Below are 17,318 nucleotides of genomic sequence, written 5' to 3' on the forward strand. Positions count from 1 at the left end.
CCAAGTCTGTTGCCTTTGGGGGGCTTTTGCTTTTAGGAACACTGGGTCTCTCCCACCTATTTGTGAGGCCCCTTCTGAAGGGCTCTAGAGCCCACCTTAAAGCTTCCATTTATCCCTGGGGCAGTTTTTAGGAAAGGGACATGGAGACTTAAATCCACACACAGACAAATGTGGACGTGCTGGTGGCTTTTTTTTTCTGACGAGAAAGATACATGCTCGTCTTTTTTTTTTTTTTTTTTTTTCTTTTTTTCTTCGGTACGCGGGCTTCTCAGTGTTGTGGCCTCTCCCGTTGCGGAGCACAGGCTCCGGACGCGCACGCCCAGCGGCCATGGCTCACGGGCCCAGCCGCTCTGCGGCATGTGGGATCTTCCCGGACCGGGGCACGAACCCGTGTCCCCTGCATCGGCAGGCGGACTCTCAACCACTGCGCCACCAGGGATGCCCCATGCTCGTCTTTATTTGCAGGGCAGCATCTGCCACGTTAGTTTAAGATTTGAAGTGGAGGTGGGTGGAGCATCGGTGGAGATGTTGTAAATGAAGATGCACTCAAGGTATTTCTTCAGAGGAATGACTGAACATGGCCTGTCTGGCCTAGCCACACAAGCTGCACATCTTACCATGCCCAGATCCGTGCCTGCTTGCAAAGCAGCTGTGTCAGCAAGAAGAGGCCACCAGGCATGGGCAAGGAGAGTCCCAGAGTTAACGATAAAAGCCTTAGATATACCTTTTTTATTATTCATTTTTTGCTATTCAGGTTTTGGATCCAAATATGGACCTTCGAACAGTGAAACACTTCATATGGAAGAGTGGTGGTGACCTCACCCTCCATTACCGTCAGAAGTCCACGTGAAGGGTGGGCGAACGCTCCTGGGTATTCATTTACTGACCTTCCTCTATGGCCCCAAGAGTAGTGCTAGGAAGCCCACTGAGCCCCAACGGGAACAAGACTTCTAACGGCCGATTTGGTATGGACTGAGATTCTCTTTCAATTGAAGTGACTAATCGAGATGTAATATAGAAACCAGTCTCCATGTGTAGATTAAGCTGTCCCCAGGAAGGCAGAGTGCCAGAGCAGAAGAGCCCCGAGCAGACTGTGTCTTGCGAGGTGTACAGAGAACTAACGACAGGCCAGCGCAGACTTTGCTTCCTCCTTTTGTTTCAGAGGACCCTATCTTGATCTGTTAGCACTTGTTAGAAACACATTGGTAGGGCCACATCTGTCACTGTGTTTCAACTCCAAACCCACACTCTTGAGCTTTGCTAAGAGTACATTCCACTCATGCAGTACCTATGAAGGCTTTTTCCAAGTTTGTCATTTAAAAAAAAAAAACAAGTTGTTTTCACCATTTAAGACAGTTACTTTTAATAGGAATTTGCTGCTGCACAATTCGAGAGCCAGCCCATTTCATAATAAATGATTATTGTTGGGCTTGTTTTTAATATTGCATCTCAGATGTGTTCTTGTAGGAAGATCTGTTGAAATTCCAGGTGCTGGATCACAGCACTGGGACTGCCAGCCTAGAGTACGCCCAGCCTGTGCCCAGCGGTGATACCCCCACGGTGAACGGACTGTTTGGCGGCCACAGGGAGGTGCAGCTCTCTTACTCCTTCCTCCACTGTGTCGTTTTATTTATGGGCAAAGCCAGGTGACACCACAGGTTCTTGCTCTGGGTAAGCAGCATGACACCAACAAAACTTAAGACTGTGATGAGATTTTAACTTCATTTAAATGCTACCTAATATTTATGGTGTCAGAGTAAAAGGGTATTATAGTGAGTTAATTTGATATTCACATCCTGGAAGTATACATGTTTGTTTTTTCCAGTTTTATATGCAGGTTTTTGTTGTTGTACCTGTATCCAGATTTCTTTTCACTGTTCTTTCTAACAATCTAAAGCTTTCATAGAATCATTTGGATCTTGTACAGAATATAACTTATTGGGGATAAATACTTCAACTTTTGGCAGAAAAAAATACTTTGGATTCTCCCCAAGGTCATTTGTATTTGGAATAGAACAATGGTCCACCCCCATAAAACTACGTAAGACAAGCCTCCTGGATGAAGCCAGAAGCACAAGTGCCTTCAGAGGGCAGTTTATTCCAGTCCAGTTGCCTCCCCAGCATGGCCCGTCCCCACAACAGCAGGGACTGCGGAGGGGGTGGGGAAGGTTTTTTCTTTTCTACGCCTTCACAGGTTCAGCTGGAGGCAGCTGGTGGCCTGAGTCCAGACCTCACTATCTGAGATATTCCGACCGGCACAACCGTAGAGGCAGGGTTTCCTCACTGCTCGTCAGCCTCCTTTGGAAAGTGGGCTGGTCACTGCCGCCACACTTTGAAGAAGTGCGCAAAGACACGCCGCATCTCCAGTGAGCCTGTCTCCCTTATGCAGAGAGCAACCGGCTGTTTTTAAAAATCCTTTCTATCTGTTGAATACAACAGTGCGCTTTTGGTGCACATTTTTTAGCAATAGTTGTGAATTAATGGCAAAAACAAAACAAAACAAAAAAACTCATTTACCAGCCCTCAGTTGTGTTTGCACGAGGGGCCCTTGGGCTGAAGGAATGGGCCTCGCTGGGCCATGCTGCCCTGAGTGCCGAGCCTCGAGGGGCGGCTGTGCTCCCTTCCTGTCATAGATCTCACCCCCAGCATGGTTGTGGTTTTTTTTGTTGTTCCAGTCAAACCAGTAATAGTTTCCAGAAAATCTTGACAGTCTGCAATGCCAAAAGGGTAAAAATCTGTATTTCACAGTTGTATAGAATAAAGGCTTTAGTTACAATATTTCAAAGTGTAGTACACATTTATTTTCACTTGTCATTTTCCTTCATAGCAGATTACAGAGAAAGGAAGAAACTTCTGGTTTTGTGTTTACCGTGGAAATAATTAGCATTGCTATCCATTTTATCCCCCAATGTAAGGAGGGGAGTGTGTGAAAGTGAGGGAGGGAAGAACCAGGTCCCTTGGGTGAGGGTGACTCTGGGTCGGACTGCCAGGCTACAGTGAAGGGAAGCTGGCCTCAGAACAGGCCCATGGTGATTCTTTTCTACTTCCTGGATTGCTGCACTGGGCTCCCAGACAATCTAGGAACCAGGCTCCAGCACTGGCTTTGGACACAATGCCTCCCTGTTCTGTGGGCTTATCAGCTGCTCTGGTAGACTTGACAAAGACTTGCTTTTTAAATGTAGTCACAGTGCTAGAAGCGAAGTGTTTGCTGGTTTGGGGCCCTCCCTCCATATACTTGGTCTGTGCCCCCCAAAGCATACAGTCCTTGTCCTATGAGCCTAAGAGAACTCTGAATTCCCTGTAAGTGCACACATTCCAAATCAAATGGTAAAGGTGGGACTTTCGACTGGGCCGAGACTAGAAGGCCAGGCCAGAGGCAGCTTTCATGGTACTCCGCGAGGGCTGTGGGAAGGTGAGGGACTCTAGCCAAAGAGGAGAGGACTTCAAGTGATGAGGGGGCCATCCCTGGATGGAGCCCTCTTCTTCCTGCAGGAACCAGGCAGAGCAAAAGACTCGACCTAGTCTTAGCCTCCCAAGGCACTGGAGGTGAGGGGAACAGCCCTCTCCTGTACTACAGGAAAGAACAGAAGGGCCCCTACCCAATCTTGTCCAGGCCCCTCATCTCCCCTTGGAGTGGGAGCTGTGTGTGAAGAACTCCAGTCGGGAGGACTGGCTCTGAGAGTCTGCTTAGGATGGTGAAATTAAATTTGTAACTTTTACTCACCACTGGGGCTGGCTGGATGACTTCTATATTTAGAAAAGATGGTTGTAAAAGTTTGGGAGCTGACAGGAGTCACAACTGGGGACACTTGTGTGTCCCCAGGTCTGTGGGGTGTAGACGGTGGCGAAGAAGAAGCATCGTGGTCCAAGCACAGGTGAGTGTGCTGAAGGGCCTAGAATTTCCAACCATCCTCCCTCAGAAGAGGTGGGCAAGTTCACTGCCTCTCCTCCAACCATGGCTGGAATATGTGGTTAGCATGAGCCAACTGTGCTGTGTGGCACAGAGTGAGACGGTAATTGGAGCGGCAGGGGTCCCCAGGGCTTGGGGGTGCCTTCCATTACAGATAGAGCTGGCTGAGCTCTGTGGAAAGAATCACTACAAGCCCTACAGAGCGATCAGGCAAACACTCCACACCAAGCCCTTCATCCCTCACCCCATCTTCACACCTGATGGTGCCTGGACTCTGCTACCTTCTGTGCACCCACAGAGCAGGAGCAAGCAGTGGGTACGTGGCCCAAAGATGCCCTTCCCCAAGGCCCACGGCCACTGAAGTTCCACACCCTACCAGAGCGGCAAAGAATCCTTTGTTCTCCGACCCTATCTCTTGGAAAACTTATTTAACCTGGGTGCTACTCCCAGCCCCCTACTACCCCAAAAGTACTTGAGATTCTCAAACAAGTGGCCAATTCCCCAAAGGCAGGACCATCAGGCAGAATGAATGCTGGGAGGTCACCTCTTGGAGACCAGTAGCGTCTGAGTGGACACAAGCCACGCCACCCCCCACCCCCTGTCAGCAGCAGCCTAGGAAGCGTAATGCAGGGGGCTTGGCCACGCAGTGTGGCCTGAGCTGCCTCCCACTTCTGGGCCTCATGAAATGCCATCAGAGGCCCTTCTTAGTGCCTGGGGTGTTATTCTGGGGGGGGAGAGCTGTGCCTGGCTGGCTGCCCCCTCAGCCTGTGCCCCGAAATCTGGGCTCTCTGTGCTTTCTGACTCCTCCTCAGCCTGGGCTTCGAGCAGCTCAGCGGACAGCCCATCTTCTGGTGAGGCTGCACAGGTGAGGCTGTCGGGAAGTGTCAGCTGAGGCAGGTGGTCCGCCTGGGCGCCTGGGCTGTCTGGGAAGGAGACCTCAAACTCTGACCCAGACCAGGTGGCCTCACCTGAAACACACGGGGTGGAGCTGAGGAGGCCCACAGACCAGGGCCAGTGTGGCCTGGGGCAGTAACCCCGCTGACCCTCAACTCCCACCCCCAGCGTTGATGGGGGATGGGCGATTTAGCGTACAAATGCCTTGATGCGGCTGCATTCCACCTGCAGGTCAGCCTCTAACCCAGCTGAGAGACTCAGGGCCGCCTTCCCCACAACCCGGGGGCCTTCCCAGAAGGCCTCCGAAGGTGCCGGCCGGCCACTCACCACCACGCTCACGAGAACCCCTGCTGGAGCAGACGTCCTCCGGCCCTGAGGCTGAGACCGCAGTGGAGGTCAGCTCTGTGGAGGAGGGCAGCCCAGACCAGGCGCTGGCGTTGCTGCTGTCCAAGAGGGAGATGCCGGACACGTCCAGGAAGCCTAGGGGAAGGTGCACAGTTCTCTACCAGAACAAAACCCTGACCACTGGAAGGCCAGCGCCCTGGGCTCACGGCACCCTGTTCCTGGGGCATCTGGCCCGGCCAGAGACCGTAACCTCCTCAGCCCGTGGCAATGCCCCCAGCCAACCCCAGAGGTTCCCCACTGCTGGTTTCTGAGGAAAGAAAGGGGCCTGGGGTTGGGTACCATGGGAATAGCCCAGTGGCAGAGGGCCCAGACCCTGCTCTGTGCCCAGGGTGCTGTGTGACCTTGAGCAGGCCCCCTCTCTCCTCTGGACGGCAGTCTTGCCATCCGTATACTGATTGGATCACCTGCAGTTATCTTGACGGATATCAGATAGGAGGGCTCAGTGGGTCTGCCGAAGTCCAGCCCAGAGCCCGGGACTTGCTCCAGCACAGGGCTTGCAGGCCCTCAGCTTCCTCAGCCTGCTCGGTACCTGGGTCCATGACTCGCTGCAGTGGAGGCGGAGACTGAAGAGGAATCTCCATGGAACAGGGAAGGTCGTCAAGGTCTGGAGTGCTATGGCCAGGACTCTTGGGCCCAGGGAGCTGTTCCTCCTTGGAGGAGCCAGGTGCCTGCAGCAGGGCCTACAGGGAGCCAGGGAAAAAAAGGAACAGGAGGGGCCTGTTGGACAGGGTAGTCAAACCTAACCGCCAGCTCACACCCACCGGGAGCACCACTCAGCCCAAGGGAGCAAACAGCCCTGGGCATCTAACGCTCTCTCTACAGCAGATGTGAAGTCAGGCAAGAGGGGCCTGGCTGGCCTCCCGTGCAGTGCGGACATGGACTCGGGGCACCCTTCCCACTCTGATGAGCAGCCCCAAGGGCCCACCTGACGGAGCCCCATCCATGACCCACAGGAAGAGTCCATGCCTGGACAGCAGTCCCCAAGGGCCCCCATGCAGACCCCAGGCACCAGCCCAATGCCCAGAGGCACTTGGGGGACCTCTCAACAGCCACGATCTGGCTGCAGACCCAGACAGACACCCAGCCCCTGGCCTAACTTTACCACAGACTCACGGAGGCACAGAACAAGTCTCTGCCCACCTCTGGGCCTTAGTTTCCCAGTCATGAAATGAAAATGACAACCAGTGCCTCACACTACCCTCACCTCCAGACCCAAGGGGCAGGAGAACCGAAGTAGGTTCTGCTGTCCCAGGATGGGCCCATCTTCTCCCACTGGGTCCCACAAGCAGATGGGCCTCCCAAGGCTTCTGCAGGCAGGCCCCCAGTGAGGACAGCCCCCAGTCTCCTCTTCCCAGCTGCAGGCCCTTCTGCCCACATGAAGCTCCCCTCTCGCCACAGCTGGCAGGTGCTCCCCACGTACCTCCACGTAGTCACCCTGCCTGGAGCCTGTCTCCAGGCCAGAAGGGGCAGGAGAGTCCTGCGGGGTGGGTCCAGGTGGTGGGGCACCAGGCGGCGGGACACCAGGCGGCAGGACACCAAGTGGCGGGATACCAGGTGGCGGGACACCAGGTGGTGGGACACCAGATGGCTTCTTGTGGTGGCTGGGAGGCTGGGTTGGGATCCGGTGCAGATACCCATAGCCGATACCACAGCCCAGGCTGCCGAAGACCAGAAACATTCACTCCAGGGCTTGTCCCACAGCCCTTCCTATCCCTGCCACCCCCATCCACCAGCAATGAGGGGGCCTCATGGACCAACTGTCAGCCTCAGGACCCCTGGGCCCAGGGCCCATCCCTCCATCCCCACCATGGGACTCCAGGTCCATGCCCAATGGCCAGGGTCCCCCACGGCCCCACCAGGGCCCCACCCTGCAGCCCTGCAACCCCAGGAAATACCTGCCCTCTCCTCCCCAGGCTGCATTGGGAGTGACAGTCACCTCCCGGCAGGAGTCGGACTCGGAGTTATAAATCATCAGCTTCAAGGGCTTCCCCTCATGGGACTCAATGAGTGAGAAGAAGTCCTCGGACTACGACAGACAACATGGCACCTGAGCCCTGCTCCCACCCTGGGATGGGAAGCCTCACAAGACAAGACGCTTCTCATGGACAGTACCCACTTCTCCACACCCCATCCAGGGGGCCGGGGGGAAGGCTGTGTGTGGTTCCTTACCTCCTGGAGGATCTGGTCTGAGCCAACCACGTAGTCGGTGTAGGGGCGCAAGCCAGCGAGGGAGGCAGGGGAACAGGGTTCCACATCCTGAGGAAAGAATCACGAACTATCCAACTATCGGCCTTGCTTCTGGGGGGCGGCGGGTGGGAAGCTGCCTCTCCAGGAGCTGCCTCTCCACCTGTCCTCTGTCCCCAGGCCAGGACCTCAAGCCCAGACTCTCCCAGCCCAGCCCCTGGTTCCCCTGCCTCCCCCGGTCCACAGCCTGTCCAGCAGAGGGCAGCACCGTGCCACAGGCAGGAGCTCCCACATCTGACTACCTAGGTCCAACTCCTGGCTCCACCAGCGGCTAGCTAGGGCGCTATGGACAAGCACTTAACCCCTCGGCCTCAGTTTCCCCACAATTAAAAGTGGGATATGTAGTGCTCACTCAAGAGTTGCTGAGAAGATTAAAAAAAATAATATATGCACTGAATGAAAACCACACCTTGGCCCACAGTAAGTGCCCAACTGCATTGCTGTTACGGCTGCAGGCACAGAACTGAAGACCCATGGGGTGGCGGGTGGGGGGAGGTTGATGGAGAGGGTGGTGAGAAGTGGGTACGAGGATTGCCTTCTCCCTTGGAAAGCTCCACTACCCAACCCCCAATCTCCCGGGAAATATAGAGGGATTTGTATCACCACCCCCATTGCACTTATGGACAAACTGAGGCTGGCTGAAAAGGTTGAGAAGGCTCCCACGAGGAGTCAGTGAGCAATAGAAGGGGCTAGAGACCAAATCAGCCAGTGTCCAGCTCAGGGCACCCTCTGTCCCTCAAGCCGTAGGACCGAGCATTCAAGAACTTGGGCCCCATGAGTGACTGCATGTCACGTGTGCATGTGTGTCTATGAACAAACACTAACAGCAACATCTGTGACAACTCAGTCACAGAGATTCATTAAGGTTCAGACCCCAGGCACCAGCCCAGTGCCCAAGGGTGCTCTCAGGGGACCTGCCAAGAAAAATCATAATATCCTAGAGCAGCGGTCTCCGACCCTTCTGGCACCAAGGACCAGTTTTGTGGAAGACAATTTTTCCACGGACGGCGGGGGTGTTAACGGTTCAGGCGGTCACGCGAGCGATGGGGAGCAGCAGATGAAACTTTGCTCGCTCGCCTGCTGCTCACCTCCTGCTGTGAGGCCTGGTTCCTAACAGGCTGGGGACCAGTCTGCGACCCCGGGGTTGGGGACCCCTCCCCTAGAGTACACCAGAAAAAAACACTCTTTTAGATAAAGACTAAAGCAGCCGCAGCAGCAGCCTTCTGGCAGTACAACCAAGCTTCCAGCAGATGGCGCCCCCACCTTTCCAAAGAAGAAGCCAACGTCTAGAGGGTAAGAAAATGCCCTAAGTCACAGGGCACTGTTGGGCTGAGAGGAGTTGCGCTCTCTGGGACACTGGAAAGGGGAGACCACACCCTGCCCTTGGGACCCTCTAATAGACCCACTGTCTGCTGGCCTCTCCCGGGAGGCCCCCACCACACACCCATCCCATACGCCCTGCCCACTCACCAGCACGTGCCACACATGCTCGCTGGCCCTTCGGAAGCTGCAGAAGCGCACGCTGGCACCCAGCAGGCCCTGGCCGCCCCACATGTTGCTGGGCACCACCTCCACCTCGCGCACCTTATTGGTCTTCATGCTGAACACCTCCAGCTTCACCGGCTTCTCCACATTGGCCTTCAGTAGGGCCTTGAGCGTGTCATTCTCCTTGTTCTGCAGGGGCAGCGGGGCTGACTCCCGGACCCCCACACACACACCCGGCCAGGCCCCCCAGACAAGTCTGGGTTTGAGATGGGGCAAGGGCCTTGGTGGCTGGGCCTGCAGCCACTGTGACCCCCAGCACCCCCAAGCCCTGCTAAACCTTCCTCCTTCAGTCCCCCCGGAGAACACAACAAAGTAAGCAAAGAGCCCCCGGGGTCCAGAGCATTGCAGCACTGCCCACTCTGAGCTGCCCCTTCCAGAGCTCTCACACTTCTCAGGCCCCTCTGGGCAGGCCCCGTAGACCTTGCAGCCAGTGCCAGGAGTCCACCTGCTCCAACCCACCCCTGAGAGCCCGGGAGCTGAGCTCCAGGCAGGGCCCCCATCAGGCTCAGGAAGAAGGGGAGATGGGGCTCAGCCTCCCTTCAGCAGAAAAGGGAGGCAGGAGCAGGGCTGGGGCCCCTGTGGGACAGCAGGAGACACACACAAGCAAAGCAGAGGCAGAAGGGGGGCCTCACCAGCCTTGAGTGCCCGATGGTGATGATGAAGTCGAAGTAGGGCTCCAGGCCTGCCTGCTGGGCGGGGGAGTTCTCCTGCACCTGTGCTGCACAGAGGCCACGGTCACTGCGCTGACCCCGGGACTCTCCCAGAAGCCCCCAGCCATCAATTCGAGAAACCATCACCACTCCCCGTGTCCCGGCGAGGACAGAGACACCAGCATGAACCATTCCAGGCAGGCCACACATGGGCATGGTCAAGGCTCACTCCATCTTCTCTCACTACCTTCCTGGGCACAGGTTTTCCTCTTTTGGAAAATGACTCTTTCCTGAGTATGATCCACAGATGCTTCCAAAGATGCCTCATAGGAGAACCCAGAGCAGTAGGCCACACGGAGACAGGGTGACACAGATGGCTGCCCCAGAAGCCTGGGCTGGGGCTGCTGGAAAGCCAGAAGGGTTTACCAGAAATGTTTAGATGTGGACAGGAAGGGAGTGCCCCAGGATGGATGGAGCCAGGGCCATGCCCAGAAAGACGGAGTGCAGAAGGCAGCCTGTGGCCAGATCCCAGAGAGCCCCTGACCCTGTGGTGACAGATCCTGGCCCAGTTCCACAGGTGGGGCGATAGGAGCTGTTGAGGAGGGGTGGCTGAGGAGAGCAGACCCCAGGGTCTGGAATGAGCCTGAGCCAGGGAGCCTGGTGAGCAGCGCAGAGTCCCCTCACCATCCAACCTCCCCACACAGGAGAGCTCCTCCAGCGGCCATTCCCAGCCCAAGGGGCTCCTGCCCTGCCCTCAACTCCCGAACTCCCTGCTGTCTCCAAAAACACCACAACCAGGCTTGCAGCTATGGTGGAAATCCATCTCAAAGGCCCCATTCACAGAGCTTCGCTCAAACAATGCAGCCTTTATCCCCAGGTCTGGACCGAATATGGGCCCCACACCCTCAGGCCTTTGGCTGTGAGCACTTGATGCCCTGTTGGTCAGGCACCAGCCAGGCCAGCAGCCCACAGGGCACAGGGCTCATGTGGCCTCAGGTTCCGGATGCTTCCTTGAGGGGAAGGCCCCCATGGCTTCTGCCACCCACTAGCCCCTCTAGTCTTGGAGTCCCCACACTGAAGGAGAGCTCACCGCTGAGGCTATGGATCGAGGCCAGTTCACCCCTGGAATGAGGGCTCCCTGCAGGGCAGTGGAACCGACAGAGCCCCACCTTGCCACCTCCAGAAGCTGCCATGGCTTCCAGTGAGAATGAGCCCAGAAACCAACTCCAGCCCTAGTTGGCCTGGCCCAGAGAGCAGCTGCTTGGAGCCTGCCCCTCCGTCCCTTCAGGGGGAAGCTAGGATGAGGGGTCTTTGGAGAATCAGAGGACAGTTCGCCAGGGAGAGCTGGCAGGGAGCTGCTCCTCCCTGCTCTGGGCCACTCCACCTCCCTCGGGTAAGGCCCCCACTCCAGAGGCCGGTTGCCCTCTACCCTCCTCAACACTGTGTCTGCCAACCTCCATCATTAATGAGGCTCAGAGGCTCGGGCCCCCAGTGCGCAGGCCAGGCCCTCTCCCAGCCCACCCAGCGCCTCCACCTCCCCTCTCCTGTGGCCTTGTCCTCAGTCTGGCCTTGTCAAGGCCCCTTGCTCTGGGCCTTGTCATCACCCACTATGGCTCCACAGCGGAAATCACCTGTGGTGCTGCCCACCGCACCCCCGGCCCCACAACAAGCGTCCCCTCTGTCTGGCTCTCCCTTGGGCGTTCCCATCACCCCAGATCCCGCAGCCCCACAACGAGTGCTGCTTTCATAACACTCCCCCTCCCCCCTGTATCTCCCATCAGGGCACCTAGAGTGATAAACAACGATGGCAGTTTACGCCTTCTGAGGCTTGGCTGGGTGCCAGAAGACTGCACCACCTGCTTCCCCTGTCATTTAACCGTCTCACTAACCCCAACTGACAGGGGAGGAAAAGCACTCAGTTATTCAGCAACAGCCTGACCCCAGGAAATCTGACCCAGAGTCTGCTCCTGTCCACTGCCGAAGTCAGTGACTCCTCCACCATGCCCAGCACACCGTGGGAACGCCAATATTTAGGGAAGGCAGCACAGTTGCTCTTCGTTTTTATTTTTAAATGTTTAGGAGGCAGTGTCACACCTCCACTTAAAACCTCCCAGTGGCTCCACAGCTCAGCATAAAATCCTAAATCCTCAGGACAAAACGCAAGGCCCCAAGCAACCTGGCCTCATGCTTTAGCACTCTCCTCACATGGGCCACGCCACCCAAGCACACCAACCCCACCTCCTTGCTTCTCCTCAAGCCCAGCAAGCACAGTCCCACCTCAGGGCCTCCCTCTGCCCAGAACACTCTTCCCCCAAATATCTGTATTGTCCTTACTTCCTTCCAAGGTGTCTGTTCAAACGTGACTTGATCAGAGGCCTTTCCTGACCCCTGTATACAAGAGCACCCACTCATCACTCTGGATCCCCTCACTCTGCTTTACTTTTCTTGCTAGCAATGATCACCACCTACCATATATTTCCTGTCTGTCTCCCTTCACTCTCTGCTGGCATCCAAATGTAAACTCCATGAGAAAAGGGACAATATCTTTTCTGCTCACTGCTTTATCTCCAGTGCCTGGAACTCTACCTGCCACAGCATATGTGCTCAAAATCACTGTTTTGGCTATAAGGATATACTGTACAATGCAGGGAATACAGCCAATATTTTGTAATAACTATAAATGGAGTATAACCTTTAAAAATTGTGAATCACTATATTGTACACATATATAATATTGTACATCAACTAAATAAAACTACACGTATGAAACGGGGGGAAAAAAACTGTTTTGTGAATGAAGACCTCCAATTCCCCAGTCTCTCCATTCTGTCCCTCTCCAACAGGCCCTTCCCATCTTCACTCTTACCATCACCACCATCACCAACGTCACCAACGTCACCACCACCACCCCACCCGCCATTGTCGATATCCTCAATTTGCCTTCCATCAAACCTGTTGTAAGACTCTTCTGGCTGCATGCATTTCACTGTCCACCTTTTCTGTCCGGTGCCTCACCATGACGTCCACTAGGGAAAGCCCACCACCAAGCACAGATTCTGTTACCTCTGGGTCCTGAAGCCATCCTGGCTTTCCTTTTAGGAAACTTCTTCTTTAGCTGCCCCCCTCCCCCATAGTTGTTAACAGAGCCTCCCATCACAATGCAGAAATCGCTCAACAGCCAAGCACCAAACTGACAAGCCTGTCTGCCTACCCCCATCTCTGCTGCCATCCACCGTGCACAAGGGAGAAGGGAGTCCTGCCCCGCGGCGCGCCGGGGACGGACACTCTCCTGCCCCTCTCAGCTCTGTTACAGCCCCTCCTTCTCCGCAGTACAAATCACTCCAAATCTCCATCTTGCTGCGGGCCCCTCTCCTCACCTTCAGGCTCTAGGAACCCACTCCATCTCCACTTTCCCCGGGACCTCTGTGGCGACACCGAAGGCACATTATCAGCCGCGGCCTTACCGCGCTTCTCCGCAATGTTCCACCGGGGAGCCCTCCCCCCACCATCCCCCGCAAACTCTCTCCCCGAGCCCTCTGCCGCATTCTCTTGGCTCTCCCGCTCCCACTTTCCCGGGCTGGTTCTCAGCGGTCTTCGACCCCACCACAGGCAGGATGCGCGCTGGCAGGCTCCCCGCAGCTGGCGTCCACTCGGTTGCCCCGACCCCCTGGATCCAAGGGCGGGGACAGCCGGGCCCTGGGCTTAGTTGGCTCTCTCCCCAGGCCCAGTAACAAGCGCAGTGCACAACAGGCGATCATAAATGTGATCATACAAGTGCACAAATGCGTCCCGACTGGACCTGGTGCTTTCACTCTTCAACCGGGAGAAGTGCCATTCCGGGGCGGCCCGACACGACCAGGAAACGCTCCAGCTTCCTGCAGAGCTGGCACTTGGGGCTGGCGCCAGGCCGACCCGCGGCCGCAGACGGGCCGGGGCCCAGGAATGCCGTGGCGCCATCTCTCGCCGGCGGCTCCTACCGGGAAGGGGCATCACTCTCCCCCGGGCGACCGCACTAAGGCCGAGACCCCGCCTCTACCGCCCCCAGACCGGTGATCGGACGTCCCCCGCACAATGGTGGGGACGCCATGCCAAGGCCACCGGTGCCGCAGGGGCCACTCACCCCGTGCAGGTGGAAGCCCTCGGCGCCTCCCGCGGGCTGCTCGGCGCTGGCGCCCAGGCCCATGGCCACTGTCGGCTCGGGGCGCCGGTGCCCGGGACCGCGGCGCCACCAGCGTACTCGCCCTCTCGGCGCTCGACTACCCGCGCCTTGTCACGTGGGTGCATGGCCACGCCCACCCTTAACTCTGAAGCCCTTAGAGAGCGGCAGGCTGCTCCGTTTCCAAGGACGCGCGCGCCTCCAACAGCAGGCCGCGAGAGGCGCGACCGGGACTGTGACTTGGGAGTCCCGCTCCGCGAGGCACCACCAGACCCGGACTCGGAGCCGCGGGTGCCCGGAGATGAGCATCAATGATTCCTCCCTTATGGTGCGTGGCCCGAGCACTGCCCAGCCGCTCCCTCCGGGACTCTCCGCCCCTGGCCTGGTGACCCCCGCGCCTTGCAGCTCTCCTGTTACCTCTCTGACCGCTCGTGCTGCCTCCGCTACCCGCCTTTCGCTGTCCCCGGCCTCTTCAGGCTGCCTTCGTCCCTTCTCGCCTCACTCTCCGTGGCAAGCGCATCCTCTCTAGTGTTCTCTGAGCCCACAGTCATCATCCCCACCCAGTCCTATCCCCGAGCTGCCCCAGACCAAAGCATAAAAACCCAGCTCCATCACCTAGCCATTATCTCCCCTTCCCCTGTCTGTGCCTCTTCTGGGTCCTTCACCTCAGTGGATCGCACCACCATTTGATCCCCCAGCCTTTACTCTTTCCCATACTAATCTCCAGATCCTGTCTATCGGCAGGAAGTATCAGCTCCTAAATGTCTCCTGAGATCACCCACTTTTTATCTCCTAGTCCAGGATCACCACCATCTCCCCTCTGGGCACCTGCAACAGTCCCCTTCCCAACTGGTTTCTCTGCTTCGGCTTTCTTCACCAGCAGTCCCCCCCCCCCCACCACCACCGCCACCAACATCCACGACCACCCCAACACACACACACACACACACACACACACACACACACGCCAGAGTGTTTGCAAAAACACACACCTGAGTACATCCCCACCCACCCACCCCCGTGCTCAACGCTTAAAACCATTCCAGCTGCTTCCTATTACCCTCAGGATGGTGTCTGGGCTTTTTCATATGGCCCACAAGGCTGTTCACAATCCAACCACATCTGTCCCCAACCCCGGCACCCACAAACCTTAGGGGAAGTGAGACTTCACTTTGAAATCTCAGCGCCTCTTACTATGTGACCTTTGTCAAGCCACAGCCTCCATGGGCTTCGGCTTCCTTAACTGTGAAGGATATGGAGAGGATAATGCATAGATGATGGGCGTAAAGCCCTTGGTACACTTCCCCACAGGTGGTTAGCCCACAATAACTTGTACCTCTAAGTACTGGCGTCATGATTCTTATTATCGGTTCACTTTCTTCCCTCTTATTCCCTTCCTAAGGCAAAACCTGAGTTGAACTCCCCATCACATTTGAACCAGAATCTGTGGTTAATTCCAAAACAAACATCTCCAAACTCCTTCCCAAGAAAACTGTATGGAGCTGTTCCTGGGGCTGGGGAGGAATGGGATGAGGTCTGAATATTCTTTCTCTTCTCTTTACAGAATTGGAAGAGGAGAAGGGACTAGGGGAGGGTGCAGGTCAGAACAGACAGAAAAGGGGCTGGGACTATTGCAACAGTGTCTTCCTCCTCGTAGGCTGGGATCATTTATTACAGCCAAGAAAAGTACTTCCGCCATGTGCAGCAGGCCGCGGCCGTGGGCCTGGAAAAATTCAGCAGTGACCCAGTGCTGCAGTTCTTTAAAGCCTATGGAGTCCTCAGGGAAGGTAGGGACTCGTCAGTGTTGCCTTCTGACCTCAGGCACTAGCCCAGCACTAATGTGCTGGCTCCACCTGGATGCCTACTTCTACCCCAATCATGTTCCCATGGAAAAAGTCTTACACTCAGTAGCTAGATTCCCAGGTTAATCCACAGAATGTAATCCATATCTAGTTGACTTTTGAGACCTCAGAGACCTCACTACCCCTGCTCTGCACCTCAGTCTCCCTATCTGTAAAATGAGTTGGGAGTAAGATGACTGCAAGATTGTTGAACCAATCCCAGGCTTGGAAACTGAGAGCCAGTAGTGCAGAAAAAGGAGGAAGTGGTAGGTGTGGCCACAGGCAGGTGTGGGACAGGAGCAGGGGGAGAAGTGGGGCCCATGGAGGTGCGACTCACTGACATTTAGAAGGTCGTCCAGGGCGGGGGGCCAGCTGAGCTGCCCATGGCCAATGTCAATGGACATGGAAGGATAAATATAGCTGAGCACCTAGCTGGGAATGCACAGAGGTCCTTCTTCAGAACCAACCTACAGGAATCCTTGTGCATACTCCTGGACCATGGCGCCAGCAGCCCTTTCAGGAAGCTTCAGTCTTCGGGGAACTTGGGCCACTAGTGACCTTTTGGACCAGTTAGTCCAAGTCTTGGGTCAGGTGGTACCAAGCCTTGGGTCAGCCCTGTGTCTGCCATGGAGCCTCCTGCCCTCTGAGCATGGAGCCCCAGAGAATAACCACTTGGGCTGTCTTCACAGAGCGCATCCAGGATGCCATCAGCAGCCTAGAGAGCATCCAGAATCACCCAGATGTGTCCCTGTGCTCCGTCATGGCTCTCATTTATGCTCACAAGTGCTGTGAAACCATCGGTGAGTGCAGCCATGCTCAGCCAGGCCTGGCCCAGTGGGGAAGAGAGAGCCCCACTCCAGAGATATAGCCCCTCTTGGGCTGCAGGAGGTGTGTGCGCCCGAGACTGCAGGTGCTGTGAGGAGTGGGTCCCCTCCCCTCCCCATGGAGACCTCAAAGAAGACCCCATGCCCAGGCCCAACTGAGTGGGAGCCGCAGGCAGAAAGCATGACAGTGGGAGGGGTCCTCCTTCCACATCCCAAGAGCTGGGGAGACACCCTGGTTTCCCTTGCCAAGATCTTGTCGAGAAAAACCAAGCCAAAATAAAAAATTCTGCCCCTCATCTGCACCTCTCTAGAGTCAGGAAGAGATTCTAAGAAACCACGTACAAACTACAATTTCCTCACCCGGAATGGATTGTGGGCCTGAGGTGGGGGGTTCAGGTTTGATCTGTTTGCCCAGCAAACTGCTGGGCACAGAGGAGAAAAGATAAATCTCAGCCAGCAAACCCAGTTCCAGGGCTGGGCAGCTCCTGTGGCATCACACGGGCCAGTGTTCCTGGTTCCCAGGCCCTGGGCTGTCGTGTAGTCAGCTCCATGTGTTGAGGGAGGCCCAGAGCGTGGAGAGGCAGGGCCAGACAGACCTCCCCATCCTAACTTGTCCCCTTCCTCCTCTCTCTCGGATTCCCAGACCGAGACGCGATTCAGGAACTTGAGAGCAGCCTGAAGGAAATCCGCAAGACAGCCAGCGGGACTGCCCTGTACTATGCCGGCCTCTTCCTGTGGCTCATGGGCCGCCATGACAAGGCCAAGGAATACATTGATCGCACGTTGAAGGTCTCCAGCAGCTCCAGAGAGGTACGAGCCCTGGGCATTTTGGGGGCAACAGCCGAAGAA

At 56.2% G+C, this 17,318-nt stretch overlaps 3 protein-coding genes across 11 annotated transcripts in view; 2 read left to right on the forward strand and 1 right to left on the reverse strand.

The window, feature by feature from the left end:
• Positions 1-2,778, forward strand: part of WDR48 (WD repeat domain 48) — a 45,131-nt gene extending 42,353 nt beyond the window's left edge. For all 3 annotated transcript variants that reach the window (XM_032649421.1, XM_032649422.1, XM_032649423.1), the window contains one exon: positions 755-2,778. In XM_032649421.1, the coding sequence (XP_032505312.1) occupies positions 755-850 (96 nt within the window). In that variant the 3' untranslated portion in view covers positions 851-2,778. The remainder of the gene's footprint in view (positions 1-754) is intronic.
• On the reverse strand, positions 2,718-13,911 carry GORASP1 (golgi reassembly stacking protein 1). 4 transcript variants are annotated; one of them, XM_032649425.1, is made up of 10 exons: positions 13,769-13,894; positions 13,026-13,071; positions 9,631-9,716; positions 8,924-9,127; positions 7,379-7,465; positions 7,105-7,235; positions 6,630-6,867; positions 5,739-5,889; positions 5,132-5,284; positions 2,718-4,878 (listed from the first exon to the last, which is right to left on the reverse strand). In XM_032649425.1, exons 1-10 carry the CDS (start codon positions 13,829-13,831, stop codon positions 4,589-4,591), a joined length of 1,449 nt encoding a protein of 482 aa, XP_032505316.1. In that variant the 5' UTR covers positions 13,832-13,894; the 3' UTR covers positions 2,718-4,588. The 4 variants fall into 4 exon arrangements, with proteins under 4 accessions (XP_032505316.1, XP_032505317.1, XP_032505318.1 ...); XM_032649426.1 differs by lacking the exon at positions 13,026-13,071 and having other exon boundaries at positions 9,631-9,711; positions 13,769-13,911; XM_032649427.1 differs by lacking the exon at positions 13,026-13,071 and having other exon boundaries at positions 13,769-13,897.
• Positions 13,912-13,975: 64 nt separating this feature from the next.
• The window catches only part of TTC21A (tetratricopeptide repeat domain 21A), a 30,420-nt gene continuing 27,077 nt past the window's right edge, over positions 13,976-17,318 (forward strand). For 2 of the 4 annotated variants that reach the window (XM_032650219.1, XM_032650224.1), the window contains exons 1-4: positions 14,106-14,132; positions 15,462-15,591; positions 16,335-16,445; positions 17,113-17,279. In XM_032650219.1, coding sequence (XP_032506110.1) covers positions 14,106-14,132; positions 15,462-15,591; positions 16,335-16,445; positions 17,113-17,279 — 435 coding nt within the window. Of the gene's footprint in view, positions 14,133-15,461; positions 15,592-16,334; positions 16,446-17,112; positions 17,280-17,318 lie in introns of all 4 variants that reach the window. The other 2 variants (XM_032650221.1, XM_032650222.1) reach the window with 2 other exon arrangements.

The sequence above is a fragment of the Phocoena sinus genome, chromosome 11 (genome assembly GCF_008692025.1).
Source record: "Phocoena sinus isolate mPhoSin1 chromosome 11, mPhoSin1.pri, whole genome shotgun sequence".
NCBI classification, from domain to species: Eukaryota; Metazoa; Chordata; class Mammalia; order Artiodactyla; family Phocoenidae; genus Phocoena; species Phocoena sinus.

Coding starts and splice junctions, on each gene's coding strand:
- GORASP1 (XM_032649424.1), bottom strand. CDS start 13,001: ATGGAGATTTGGAGTGATTTGTACTGCGGAGAAGGAGGGGCTGTAACA. Junction 5,890..6,629: donor GGCAGGGTGACTACGTGGAG/GTACGTGGGGAG, acceptor GGCTCCCTGTAG/GCCCTGCTGCAGGCACCTGG. Junction 4,879..5,131: donor GGGTTCTCGTGAGCGTGGTG/GTGAGTGGCCGG, acceptor CGTGTGTTTCAG/GTGAGGCCACCTGGTCTGGG.